The sequence below is a fragment of the Terrapene carolina genome, unplaced genomic scaffold, assembly GCF_002925995.2.
Source record: "Terrapene carolina triunguis isolate 2854851 unplaced genomic scaffold, T_m_triunguis-2.0 Scaffold189, whole genome shotgun sequence".
Classification (NCBI taxonomy): domain Eukaryota; kingdom Metazoa; phylum Chordata; order Testudines; family Emydidae; genus Terrapene; species Terrapene triunguis.
In genome coordinates, this window is record NW_020664540.1 from 7678192 (window position 1) to 7692746 (window position 14555).

A 14555-nucleotide genomic window follows, 5' to 3' on the forward strand; every position below is an offset into this window, starting at 1 on the left:
TACAGAACGAGCACCTGTACTTTAATAATTGATATTTAAAAAAAATACATTTTGTTAAAGAGTTTAAAACACCCATCTTAGTGCTGTTTAGTTTTCATATCAAGAAAAGAGTATTTTATAACTCGTAAAAAAAAGCACACATGTTGGCATGAAGAATCTCAAACATATGTTGCCAAGACAAACTTACCTGCCCTCACTTCCCATTGTCTTCTAGTTAGAAACCACCTTCTCTTTTTTAAAAGAAAGGCCAGCTTGTTATGTATAGTTTGGCAATAAGAAGACTCTGAATTGTTGGTCTCCAGCCTTTCAGAGGAATGAACACTAAGATTTCTTACCAGGTATTTTCATTTCTAGCATTATACCATTCATAAATATATAATTAAGGATAGATTTAGAAGTGCACATTTGGGTCTTCTTTATGTAAATTTTAAATGCCTGAGATACAGAAGTTGTAACTTGCTGCATATCCATTCATCAAGGGCAATAAGGAACAGAATGTAGGTCTGATTTCCTGCCCCATCCATGGTAATTCCACTGGAGCACAAGCTGCCCCTATCTGTGCTGTTTAATTTCTACAGTTCTCTGAACACAGACAATTAAATAAACTAGGCTCTTCCTAGTCAAGTTCATTTTTAGGTTTCTTTCCACTTGGGGGAAAAAAAGATATGCACTAGCTAGAGGATAATGCAGAAGATGCATAATCTCCCAGTTGCCTTCCCTCTAATAATATCACACTGGTGGGAAGCCAGGCCCAGCACCAACCCCTGGATGCTGGGAAAGGGACAGATGCTGCAACTCCTACAAGGATGCTGGAGGGAGCTCCTTAGCAGATGAAACTGATACTAATTGTCAGGAGTGCAGCTTCACATATAACATCTGCTGGAAAGCATGGGTGCTCTCCCACCTTCCTGACTTTCAAGGAGGGGATCAAGATCTACTACTTTGCTCCATCTTGTTTCCTGACTGTGCACAGTCCTCTACACCTCCCCCAGCCTCTATTTTTCCATTTCAGGAGGTCATGATACCAGAGAGAATAATGCAGAACATTTTCCAGAAGAGTTTGGTCAAATTTTTTAATTCTTTCAGTTATGTTCATGCCTCATTTGTGTTTGCTTTCATCAAACATTTGACTAACCCAAATTACTAGAACAAAGGAGATTTCTAAATGAATCCGTGTGCGTGTTGGAAGAACACAATTACCACTGCAAAGAGAAAACCCCAATTCCAGTAAGCACAACTTAAAATATTCTAAAAATCTGAGTTATGCAGATGTTAAATCTATGAAATAAACAGTCTGAAATTATAAATCAAATAAAAAAAATTGAGTACTCGATCTGCTCAATCTTTTTTTTATTGATAAATATGATTGAGTTCAAATAGGCTGTTTCTTGTGAGTGACTCCCTCAGCTCTAGTTCTGAACAGCAGCAATGAAAACGGCTAGTCTTGTCAATTTCACAGTGCTGCTGGGAAACTTATAAGAGCTAAGGCACCAGAGCTGTCTTTCAGAATGGAAGACAGCTCAACACTGCATTGAGCAACACTGGGAAGTTAAATGTGCAGTCACAAAGACAAGAAACAGATTAGGCACCCACCCTGATTTTGTGAGGAAAAACAGCTCGGGTGCCACCGGTGAGTGGATTTTCATGCCACAGGTTTGTATTTGTTACAACTGTGCTTTTAAAACTGATCACGAGACAGAATCCAGTAAAAAGTTTTATCACAACTGAATCTGAGCTCAAGTTCCTAAACATCATGTCATTGTGAGCTAAAAGCAGGCCACGTTTATAAACGTTGTGCACAATGAAACGGAGCATACAAACTTAGTAAAAAAATCATTTATTGCACTTAGTAATCTTAAATGGTCACTAACATTACAAAATTAATAGTTACATTCAGAGGTTGTAAGAGTACTGATAACACACGTACAAAATAGTCATCCATATAGTGTACATACTCGGAGTGTTCTTTTAGTAGATTCTGCTAAAAGATAGTTATTTGTATTAAATGGGAATGAGTTATAAATGTCAACTCATGGCAAAAGCTAGACAAAACAAAAAAGCAGCCCTCTGCCCCTCACCATTTCCAATACAGGTACAAGGACACATATACAATTTAGTTTTTGGGAGAAAAAGTTTCCATTCCACTCTACCTTCACCTGGGTTGTACCATTACACAACATATACCGAAGTCACTATTTACAGTTCCACATAACCTGTAGTTCTAGTAGGAGTAATTTTTGCTTTGTGACTTCATTTGATATGCCTGCATAGAGATGACCAAATCAAATCATTTACAAAGTTGTTTTAGACATTTATATTTGACCATAACAAAATCTAACAGTCTAATTCATATAAGAAATTCTTCAACTTGATCCTTTCTTAACGGGTTCTTTTCCTTTTAGGACGTGGAAGATCTGACAAGAAGAGATACAAGAAGTTCAACAGCCTGTCAGATGACTGTTTTTATAAATAAGTCAAATAAAAGCTACCGTATACAATTTTATTCAAAATATTAGAGACAGCGTACCCCTTCAAGTATCAACTAGCACTATGGGATCAGATTATTGTACTTTAAAGTTTATTCAGATATATAAATACCTTGCAAGCTCTCTGCACATGAACCCCCAATGATCTCAATCTAAGTTTCGCACATTAAGTGCTTAAAAGACTGGATCCCAAATGTTTCATGTCTAAATTGATTGCACATGTATCTGTAACAAGTCTGTTTACCACTGGCATTATCCAAAAAAAAGCTGTCCTCCATTTCTTCCTGATTTAGAAATACAAGTGCTCTTTTAATCCACATGACCATTTAAAGGGCATATTAGTAACTCACCTGAATTGCAATTAATTGCATTACTATAGTTTAAATTTGAAGTCAATAAACTAAACACATTCACTCAAAAGTTAGCTACAATTACATTTTTAATGAGGTCTTCAGACAAAATAGTCTCTCCTCAGCTCTTTGAAAATTCCTTGCCCTTTAAAAAGGCAAGCACATACATGCTCCATCTCTATTAATCTATTTTAATACAGTTTCTATAATGCTGACCCCACAAGAGCTTTACCCCACATGTGGCACTAGTTAAAGCCTGTCAATAAATTATCCATCACCTTTCCCACTTATTTTAGGTAGCCTCAGTTTCACCTTAGCCTTTCATATTAATGGTTAGATTCACTGGTCCGTTAAGTCCACTTTGCACTGCGTACAAGGTACAAAGTGATCTTAATGTGGCTGGAGATAACCAATAGAAGGTTTCTCCTCTACTCCTGCCATACCTACCCACCCCACCCCACCCATGTCAGGGTAGGGGGATGGCAAGTACTGCTGCTATACTCAATCCTCCACAGGCATGAAGGAGCAGCTCTAACTTGCACTGGGTGGCACAGAATCAGGGAGCTGCCACCATTTCCAGACAGCCCCCAGTTCCACCATGACTGAGCTCTGCTTGGGCACAGTGGAAAATTTGCCCTGGAAGCTTCTGATCACTGGTCAACTCAGTGAAAACAGAGATTTTAGTAATGCCCTAAGTGCAACTGTAATTTCCATGGACCAGCTCCAGTGGAAGTTCTCTACTCTAAGGTTGTCTTTTACTTTCAAGTAAAAGCTATGTTCTCCTTCATGACACAAACAGATGAAGGATATCAAAATCATCTTCCCTCTTTTCCATTACTAATGGAATCACATCCCAACCTTGCCATGCAGTCTCTAATATTGCAGAAAAAGTCCTTACTCCATGTATATAGGGTTGGCTCTTGATCCTTGGTTTGGCTGAGGTAGGATGGCCCCTTTATGTCCTCCGACTGAGAGGCTAGCCAGGGCTAGTTTGGCCTCCACTGCAAGTTAGTCCAGAGGCTGCTCTACCATACAACTAAGGCACCTTTTTAGCAACTGAGAGAACACTTGAAAGAGCTTTTATTCTCCCTTTTAATAAATATAAGAATTGTAAGTTCACCTACAGCATTTGCCAAGAATAAATATCCTCCTTTTAACGGAGTGCAATCTTTGCTCTGACTGCACTATATTAAGAACATGGGAAAAGATGCATATGGCACTACAAGACTTTTAAAATGATTATTCATGTGCTTGCAGGGTGCTCTGCTAAAGCCTTGTGCTATTTTATGGAAATAAACTTACAGGTTTAGAAATAGTCTAGCTGTGACAAGACTGGAAAACCAGAACTGCAGTAGTTATAATACAGTAGGTAGAGCTCTTAACTGCACCTTCTGTACTTTGAAAACCACAAATATATTTGCAAAAAGAAACACTAGACAGTAATTAGTTACAATAAACATGTCTCAAATTTGTTGGGATTGCAGTCATACCTTCTTCACTGGAATTCTCTTCTTCTGTGATTACAGGCATCCTACGATTCCGAGTAACAGCTTCCTTCTTTATTGCTTGAAACAAAGAAATAGTCAGGGGAAAATTGCCACCAGTTATTAAAGTCTCTGCCTCTCAGGTACAAACAATCCAGACAAATTGCTTACTTGATCTTGATTAGAAAAACAGACATCAGTTCGTACTGAGTTTTTAGCATCTTCACAAAACCTTAATTTGGCTCTTGAGCAATAACTGGTAATATAAACATAAAATATACTAAACAAAGACTCTGAAAAGATGAATGCAGGGTTAGTTAACATTAGCTAGAGAGATTACAGGGAATAAAGAGGTTTTGCAGATAAAGTGCTACAGATCCATCAGACCAAATAAAAGCACGGGAATTAAATTCATAAATAAAATGGCTGCAATACTTCAGTTTTTCAACACTGTCTTCATAAAATAAGGTTGGACACCTAATGAAACCCTGATTAGAATATACTTGGAGGAATGTAAGAAAATACTTGGAAAATATGACTACGAAAAAATGAGCTGATCCAAATGATATACCGTATATACTCGATCATAAGCTGGTTCGTTTATAAGCCGTCCCCCCCAAGATGGATAAGTAAAAACGGAAAATTTTTATAACCCGTTCATAAGCTGACCCTATAATTCGGGGGTCAGCAAACTTTGGCTCCCAGGCCATCAGGATAAGCCACTGGCAGGCCGAGATGGTTTGTTTACCTCGAGCGTCCACAAGCCCGGAAGTAAACCTAAGTAAACAAAGTGTCCTGGTGCGCAGCTGCTTACCCTGATGGGCCAGGACAGCAACTGGTGGGGAAATTTTTTGCGGGGGAGAAGCTGGGGGTCAGTGGAGTAACCCCTCTGACCACCCCCCACATGACCCCACCCCTAGCCCAGGACCCCCCCACTCTCCCCATCCCATCCCTTCCCACCTTATCTGGGGAGGGCTAGGGGAGGATGTTTCTGGCCTGGGTGGAGCTGCTCCGGCAGGCTGAGGAGCACAGCCGCAGCCTGCTCCAGCGGGCCAGACCGGGCGTCGCGGCCGCAGCATGTTCCAGCAGGCTGGGCTGGGCAGCACAGCCGCAGCGTGCTCTGGCGGGGCCGAGTGGCACGGCTGCAGCCTGCCAGCCCCGGAACTGCAGCTGCTTCGGAGGCTGGGGGGAGAGCAGCGTGGCCAGAAGCTGAGAGACTCTGGCCCCGCCTCTTCCCTTCTGGCTCTGCTGGCTGTGCTGCTTCTCCTTGCTCCCTCTGTTGCGGGGAGGGGCTGTGTCCCAGCTCTCCCTCTCTATACCCGTTCATAAGCCGACCCCCTTCTCTGGTGCTTCCCTTTTTTACTAAAAAAATTCAGCTTATGAATGAGTATATACAGTACATCTTAGGGTGCTAAGTGAATTAATTTACCGAACTACTGAATTATTTTTGGAATGTAGGAAGATAAGCCAATGCCAGACTGGATTAGATCCTAGGTCCATCTAGTCCAGTATCTTGTCTTTTACAGCGGCAGGTACTAGATGCTTCAGAGGAAGGTGTAAGAATCCTGCAGTAGGCAGAACTGGGGTAATCTGGTTCCCATACTTGACCTCACCCTGATCTCTAATACAGTAGAACCTCAGAGTTACGAACTGTTGACCTGTGTTAAACTACTAAAAAATAAAGGGAAAGCAGCATTCTTCATCTGCATAGTATAATCTCAAAGCTGTATTAAGTCAATGGCCAGTTGTAAAAAAATAATAAAAACAACAATGCAATTGTGACAGTTGCAGTCTATGTGGTTTTATAAAAATTTGATAACGAGTGAATATAATGTACCTGGAATATGCTTCATGCAAAAGGTCTCTTGTAAGGTATCATTACAATGCTTATAATCTACTGAGTGTGATCATCCGATTTGTATAAATGTACCACTCTTGTATCTAAAACTAGAAATATGAAATATAACTCTGAGGGCCTATTGTAATTATGCAAAATGTGGGCCATTAATGGTGGTTTGGAATCTTGATGACTCCCATTAACCAGGACCATTGTCTGCAGATGGCTGTGTTTTACCTTTTTCACACCCCTGAGCAAGAAAGTTGCAGCGCTGTAAAACGCCAGTGTAGCCATAGCCTTAGTCTTCCTGTATATGTGTGTGCTGGCAAGTGGGTAATGAAGTCTTGCAGTGACATGTGATCAGGTCACCTGAACTGGAATCCATCTTTAACCTGGTGTCTTTCCATTGAGAAGGAGGGGGTGGGAACTCAGAGAGGGACAAAAGGATTCCCGCCTTATGCAAAAGATATATAAAGGGGTGGAAGACAACAAAGGAAAGAGAAGAGCGATCATGAAGAATCCCCTAGCTACCGCCTGAGCTGGAATGAGAGCTGTACCAGGGGAAAGAATTGTGCCCAGGCCTGGACGGTGTCCAGTCTGAGGAAAAAACTTACTGAAGCATCTCTGAGGGTGAGATTATCTGTATTCAGTTTGATTAGACATAGATTTGCGCATTTTATTTTATTTTGTTTGGTGACTTACTTTGTTCTGTCTGTTACTACTTGGAACCACTTAAATCCTACTTTCTGTATTTAATCACTTTTTACTTATTAATTATCTCAGCGTATGTATTAATACCTGGGGGAGCAAACAACTGTGCATCTCTATCAGCGTTATAGAGGGCGAACAGTTTATGAGTTTACCCTGTATAAGCTTTATACAGGGTAAAACGGATTTATTTGGGTTTAGACCCCATTGGGAGTTGGGCATCTGAGTGCTAAAGACAAGCACACTTCTGTGAGCTGTTTTCACATAAACCTGCAGCTTTGGGGCAAGTAATTCAGACCCTGGGTCTTTGTTGGAGCAGATGGGAGTGTCTGGCTCAGCAAGACAGGGTACTGGAGTCCTGAGCTGGCAGGGAAAGCAGGAGCAGAGGTAGTCTTGGCACATCAGGTGGCAGCTCCCAAGGGGGTTTCTGTGATCAAACCCGTCACAGCAATGTTTTCAGTCCTCTTCAAAAGCAATGCATTGGATGCCAACAGTGTCACCTGAACTGAAAATTGACTGAAGTACCATTAATGAGGGGCAAAAATAAATGGCAGTGCGTTTCAGATGGGAGTGGGACACATCTGGTGAGGTACTCAAGACATCTGTATTATTAAGTAATCTTCTTAAGTATCTTCATTAATAAGCTTAAAGAGCAAATAAATACTGAATTATTAAACAGATGATATTCATTCAAAAACACAACAGGAACAAAAACAGAAGATAGAAACAAAAGCAGAAAATCAGGCTATTTTCTCTGGATTTTGGGCTAGGCCCTCTGGAGCTATCAACATTCAAACACTGCTCCTACTTTCATAAAGGCCAATCCTTGCCCAGAAGAAGAGAAAGAACAACAGTTGATAGTCTGCCTTTGCCATCTAACACACTGGTGAGAGTAGATAAAAATAAAAAGCCTTCTACCCTACATTACTGGCAATAAAGAAATGTTTGGTGGGAGAATTACCAAGAACAGAGATAAGAGTTCACTTTAGCTTAGCCACAGCTCTTTCCACCCGCTGAGGGAGAGAAGACAACTGAGCAAGATCTGACAAGTCAGGTGCATTTAAAAAGGGAAGTGGTATCTCAAGTCCTTTGCTTTATTTCCTGTCTCCATCTGCTAATAAGAACTATAACCAACTGCCTTGCCTGACAGAGGGGAGAGAAGAGTTCCTTAGCATCTCCAGTACCACTAATATAATGAAGAATTACCTTTGGTTTCCAATGAGTTTCTCTTCTGTGTCAACTGTGACCTCTCTCTGCTTCTTTTACACCTGGGGGTTTTCATTTTTCCCTGATCAGACCCAGATTCAGAAGATTCTAGTTTAACTTGACGGTGCCTTCTTGATTTGGAGGCCTAAAATCCAAACAAATCCATTAAGCAACAGAAAGGAATCTAATTACTACATACACACAATAGTGATACTTTCCTAACAAGATCCAGTTACTTGCTGAGTGTAAGACATGTTAAGACATCTTTCTGTCACCACTACTATGCCAGTAATCACAGTCTACTTAACACAGCAGTTCTCAACCAGGGGTCTGGGAGCCCCTGGGGGGCTGCAAGTAGGTTTCAGGGGATCCACCAAAATAAACTAGAGAGGAGGGCCAGCATTAGACTCACTGGGGCCCAGGGCAGAAAGGTGAAGCCCAAGCCCCTCCTCCCTGGGCTGAAACCAAAGCCCGAACCACTTAGCTTCGTGGAGCCCCCTTTGGCATGGGGCCCTACGCAACTGCTCTGCTTGCTACCTCCTAAAGCCAGCCCTAGCTATTAATCTACTGAAAAACAGTTGTGGCACAGGTGGGCCATGGAATTTTTATAGTGGGGGAGAGGACGGGGAGAGAACCCCTGGTTTAAACAGACAAGACAATAATGACAGTAAGTGTCCATAGTAGTTAAGGACTGGGCACCCAACATTTTTAGGCACTTTTGAAAATCCCACCTCCTAAAGTGTTACCATTTCAGACTAACAGTGCTTATATGACATTCAAATAATGAACACATTGTGAGACTTATTTTCAAGAACACAAAGACCGTCCTGGTGCTATATCAGCCTTGATTTTTTTATAGTTATTTTTAAGCAATAAGTAGCAAATGTTAAGAACATTTCTTGTGTAACAAAGACAGACTACCAAGACCGAATAGGGGTTTTACTGTCCAGTTTTGGGCTCCATTTTTCTTTTAGTTGCCTGGGAAAGCAACATCACTATACCTTCAAAGTTTTACTACTGTATATTCAAAACACTACTAAAATCAAGATATAAATATGTGCATCCACATTCCCCAAATTAGGAGAGAAAAATGTTTAAGTGTGGGTCTACTATAAAAACCAATCCAATGGAGATCAGGGGATTTCATGTTCATTGGTTCAATGTCTAATCAGATCTAGAATAACATTTTCAAAAGTACTTAAGTGACTTAAAAGACTAGGTCCCATTTTCAAAAAGTGACTTCAGAGCTTAAGTCCCATTCACTTTTTAAAACTCCCAAGACTTTGAAAGTTAAAAGCATTTAGCAGCCTAAATTCTAAAGTCACTTTTGAAAATTTTACCTCATTTCATTTGACAGGTGAAAGTATGAGAGTTTTTTTGCTTTGTTTTTAACTGCCAGCATAGACGGTTCGCCCTGGGGTTGGAAAGTCATGGCAGCTTTCTGAAAAAGTGTGTACAAAATTCTGTTCTCAGTTACCTGTGTAACTCCACTGAAAAAAGGGGTGTGCACAGATATTAAATGAAGGCCAATTAGTTCTGACATAAGGAACTTTACTAATAGTTATGTCACGTGCCAGACTAGAATCCAGCTCACTCTCTGAACACCTGTATTGCTTCTGCAAAGCTAATAGGAGTAGTAAAAACTTGTTTGTTGCCGCCAATAAGGTGGGTAAGACCGAATGCCCAATGGGAGCAGGGCTTGAAGCAGATGGTGCCATTTTGATAAATCACTTTTCTCACCATATTACAATTTACGTCAATGCAAGTGTTTTTGGAAAGGGAATGACTAACAATTCCCTAACAAATATACCTATTTGTTTACTTACCTCAGCAACTGCATTATAGGACTTGTATTTGATTTTAGCCAGTGCATTTGCTCTTTCAGAACCCTGTAAAGAAACAAGAAAAAGGTCAGAAAAAACCAGCTAAAAGTTAGCTTCCAGCATATCCCCTTAATTTTCTTCCAAGCTCATTTTTATTTGCAATCACAGAGCTTTTCACCCAGATCTCAAAGGGCTTTATTAAATTGGGGAATCATCATCTCTGTTTTATATATAAGGAAACTAAGTACAGCTAGCAACACATGCCCAAGGGGTCACCACATGTCAAAGACCCCAGATCTCCTGTCTCCCACACCCTTTTCCTATCCTCTGAACCATGCCAACTGTGGGCTTTATAGGTCTGCTTGCATTCATACAAAAATACTTTGACTTAGTATTTTTCAAGCGTTTGAGCAAGGGCCACAGAGCTTTGCTGCTATGTCTTAGCTGTCCATTGATCTGGTCCTTCCTTATAATCAATTATGAAAAACAGAAATAAAATGCAAGACAGCCTCACTTTGCTCAAAGAAACTAGCATCTTAAAACAACTAGAGAATGAAGATAAATGAGTCAGCGATCCCTTCTGTGAATGTACAACCTGTTTATAAGATTCACTCGCTATGTCTCTATAGTGGAGTTGGGCATGGGGGAAGAGAATAAATCTCAATATTTACAGTATGCAACTTGATGGAATATAAAAGTGTACAAAGGAGGCAGTTTCCATATTACCTGATATAACATTCAGTGAAAGGGCAATATTAAATTAAGAAACAACTGTTTAAGAGTCATTGTAAAAGATACATCTTGCAAACTGTGTCATTTGTAGAGAGCTAAGTGTGTAAAATAAGTGCTGCTAAAAAAGTCCTTATTTCAGTAAAACAAACTATCAGATTTCCAGAGTAAAGCAACTGTGACTTTGGTTTTCCTAGGTTTCCACAGTGCAGAAAATCATACATGCAAATAGTTACCTTTCTATGAAATGTAACTTTTTCTGGGATTCAACCCAGCAGTTATTTAAACACTGAAACAGTTTATTGTAAAAATTGAGTATAGCATTCAGTTGAAACTACAGGAGAACCAAAAGGGAATTTGGCCAGGATAGTAGGGATCAAACTCCTACTAATGTGGAGAATGGCCATGGCATTCTTCATGAAAAGTGTTCAGGACCTCTCAAGTTGTGACCTGTGTCCACCACTGACAGAGAATAACATACTTGCTAAAGAACATCAACACTACTTCCTCCAGAACTCTGAAATTTGAAGGTCTCCCATTTTAGTACTGGCCAGGCTTGACCTGACCACTGCTTAGCTTCCTGACTTGATCACAGATTGACAGGCTCTGACTGCTGATTAGGTTGTCCAATAACATTAAGATATTACCCAGTAAACTTTTCTTACTTCTGAGTCTTGAGAAGTCCCTCCTTCCTTTTTGTCAGTCATTTCTTCACTATCTTTAGCCTTTGAGGAGGATTTCTGAAAAAGTATAGATATTTAAAACTCATTCAGGACTTGAACAAGTCAACTTTACTATGCACATTTTCAGGTATATCAGTTTCTATTTGACAACATTTAAAAATTTAAAAGATCAATTTATTTTAGGAAAGTAACCACATTCCCTTCTACCTCAGTCTAATATTTTAATTACTAGTATCATGGCCCTTGCGTGACTTCAAAGTAAGTGTGTGTAGCACATTTAACATTTACATTACAAGATTGCTTTAAGTAGGGATTTATGCAGTCATGCACCATTAATCCTTCAGACTTCCACAGAGGCAATGTGTACACATTATGTATCTGGTGTTTCACTCATTATAAATCTTTTAAGACAAAGCTTTCATTTATCATTTGAAAAATATATTCAGAGGTCTTCACACATTTAATACATGCTACACACTCATGACGACCTGCACTGCCACAGCACAATAGAGACTATAGCCTACCATTTTGTCCTGTTGCCATTGCTGATATTCCAAAATCGTATTCTTAATATTAATTACAAATTCATCCTTTATCAAGCTCAGAGCCTTGTCCGGCTGGGATTTGTCAGTGGAGATCAAACACTTCATTTTCTGATAGTGGTCATGAACATTCATCATTTCCTGAAGTGAAAAATGTTAAAAGCTTTTAAAAAAAAAAAAAAGATGTAGCAACAACTAAAGAATATAAACTCCTGATTAAATATGGACATTGTGCATATAATTTTTTTTAAATCACAGTATATTGAACTAGCAACTCTTTTAAAAAGGAGGTTGTTAAAATTAGCTGATCACTGTCAGTAGTAGCAAGTCACAAGAGTGTATTAAAATCTAGTATCCTGGTCTCACTAGCTTAGGGGAGAAGCAGAGGAAGACAGACTGTGCACGAAGAAGGAAACTCAGTAAGAAACCTCAGTGGTATCAAGTAATTATTTTCAGGCAGCGATTTCAATCCTCAACTGTTGGAGGCATTTTAAAGTTTCTCCCCAATTCATTGTTAGTTAATGATTTCAGTGGCAGTGGAGAACGTGAGATGGGGGGCAGGTCTTCCCCGTGTACAAGTCTAAGCTGCTGGAACCAACTGGAAGAGACATCATGAACCAGACGGTTGGTCGACATGACTAGACATGTAATAGAAGAAAAACTCTATCCGGCTTCCAGTGCCAGAGTTTGTACAGGTAACACTATACTAAACAAAGGGAGAGCAGTAAAATGACCACGATTTAAAATGGGAAAATAGGCAAGGGTAAAAAGAAGGAAAAAAAAGTAAGGCCCCAATCCTGCAGCTGATTGTATGCTGGTACATCAACACGCCCACTTGTATGCAGTCAATTGCTGAATCAGGGCAAACATAGATGTCAACATTTAAATTAAAATACTGTCTTTTGCAGTGTACTTCCACCACCCCTTGTCTGAGAGCTGCCTATTTGGATTGGAAGGAAATAGTCTTCTTAACATGTTTGTGAAGCACTTTGCACACTTTCGGTATTATACAAATATCGTAGTCCTTCCGTGAAAATAGATGCAGTGTTTCAGAACGGATGGTAAAACTGTTGGTACACATAATTGTCCTCATTTCTGTAACAGAACTTTTATGAGGACCAGATTATGCAATTAAAGAAATTATATTTGACAATAATAATTATTTTGTAGCATAAAAGTTACTGTACCTCCAACACATCATTAGTGATGAGCCTGCTTACTCGGTTACTTAGCTCCTTAAATTCCTCTTTAAGTTCAGTTCCCCGCATCTTTTTCTTAGTTCTGAAGGACAGCTGTATAAAGATGGGTATATTTCAAAATACACGGTAAAAGAAATGTTTATAACTATGAAAATTCTCACTTGACAATCAAAAATGAAAGATGCTGAAAGGCATGGATCTAGAAAACAAGGTGATCCCAACGTTCAGCTGTACAGATTTATTTTCAAGCATTTAGTCTCACAGCAATGATTTAATAGCTTTTGTGAAACATTTGTTTTTAAAAAGAGATGTTCCTTCACTGTTATCAGAAATTCAAGCCACCACCAAAAACTCAGAAAAACAATGTTAATTTCTACAGATTAAAAGCCATGATAAATCATAAAGCTGCCAAAGCAATATTTTTTCAAATAATTGCTAGTTTTTTAAAGCAGAACATTAGATGTAATCTGAATCCATCATAACTACATTTTAAATTCAATAGCCTCTATCTGAGTTAGTTATGTAAAGTGCCTACTGCACTTTTGGGTATTGTAAAAAAGTAACTGCAAACCAAGCGTATTGGTGCTGCTCAACTCTCTCCATTTCTTATTTTTAACTAAACATTGTACAACAATTAGAAGACAGACAGAGATTTTTCTAAAGGAAGTATGTTCTTTGTGCAATAACTCACTAGTCTGGGCATTGCTGTAAAGTGAAATGCTTTGTCTAGTCTCAGCTTCCTAAATATGTATGCTGCATCATAATGCTGGGCATTTATCAGATCCTGTTGAAATCTCTGAACTTCAAGCCACTCCTTGAGTGCAATTCTGATCTGCAATAGAAAAGAGGAATCTATTTTACTGATACACATTTCCTTGAACAGTGGTTCGAGATTTTAGCTGACCAGTGGAGTAAAGTCATAGCATGCTACAAACTAGAGACAGGCCTGTATAGGGTATATCTGACAGAAGTGACCTCAAAACTACCGAAAAGATGCAGTAACAGATTCTAATAGTAACAAGTAATTCATGTAATTGCTGTGTTTAGTATTCTAGGTTTAGCCATCTGTTTTGACAATGAATACAAAGATGCCAATCTTGGTCTGACTTTTAGGGATGTTTATATAAAAAAAAGTTAAGGAGGAATTAGAAAGGTTACTTGGACCAGTGACAAGTACCAAAGGTGCAAAGCCAAATACAGACAGGAGGTATGGGTAGCGTCCTACCAAATTCACGATCCATTTTGGTCAATTTCACGGTCACAGGATTTTAAAAATTGTAAATTTTCATGATTACAGGTATTTAAATCTAAAATTTCACGGTGTTGTAATTGTAAGGTTATTGTAGGGGGGGTTGTGGTACCGCTACTCTTACTTCTGCGCTCCAGCTAGCGGCAGCGCTGCCTTCAGAGTTGAGCTGCTGGCTGGGAGCCCAGCTCTGAAGGCAGAGCCGCCGCCAGCAGCAGCGCAGAAGTAAGGGAAGCGTGATATGGTATGTCGCCCAGTTCTG

The 14555-nt window shown here is 39.6% G+C and overlaps 1 protein-coding gene across 1 annotated transcript; it reads right to left on the bottom strand.

Annotated features, from left to right (window-relative positions):
- Nucleotides 1–1821: 1821 nt before the first annotated feature.
- On the bottom strand, nt 1822–13918 carry SNAPC1 (small nuclear RNA activating complex polypeptide 1). Its single transcript, XM_024194438.2, has 8 exons — nt 13739–13918; nt 13036–13140; nt 11831–11989; nt 11289–11363; nt 9898–9960; nt 8072–8216; nt 4327–4401; nt 1822–2414 (listed from the first exon to the last, which is right to left on the bottom strand). The coding sequence occupies exons 1-8, from the start codon at nt 13916–13918 to the stop codon at nt 2380–2382; spliced, it is 837 nt and encodes a 278-aa protein (XP_024050206.1). The 3' UTR covers nt 1822–2379.
- Between the last annotated feature and the right edge of the window lie 637 nt (nt 13919–14555).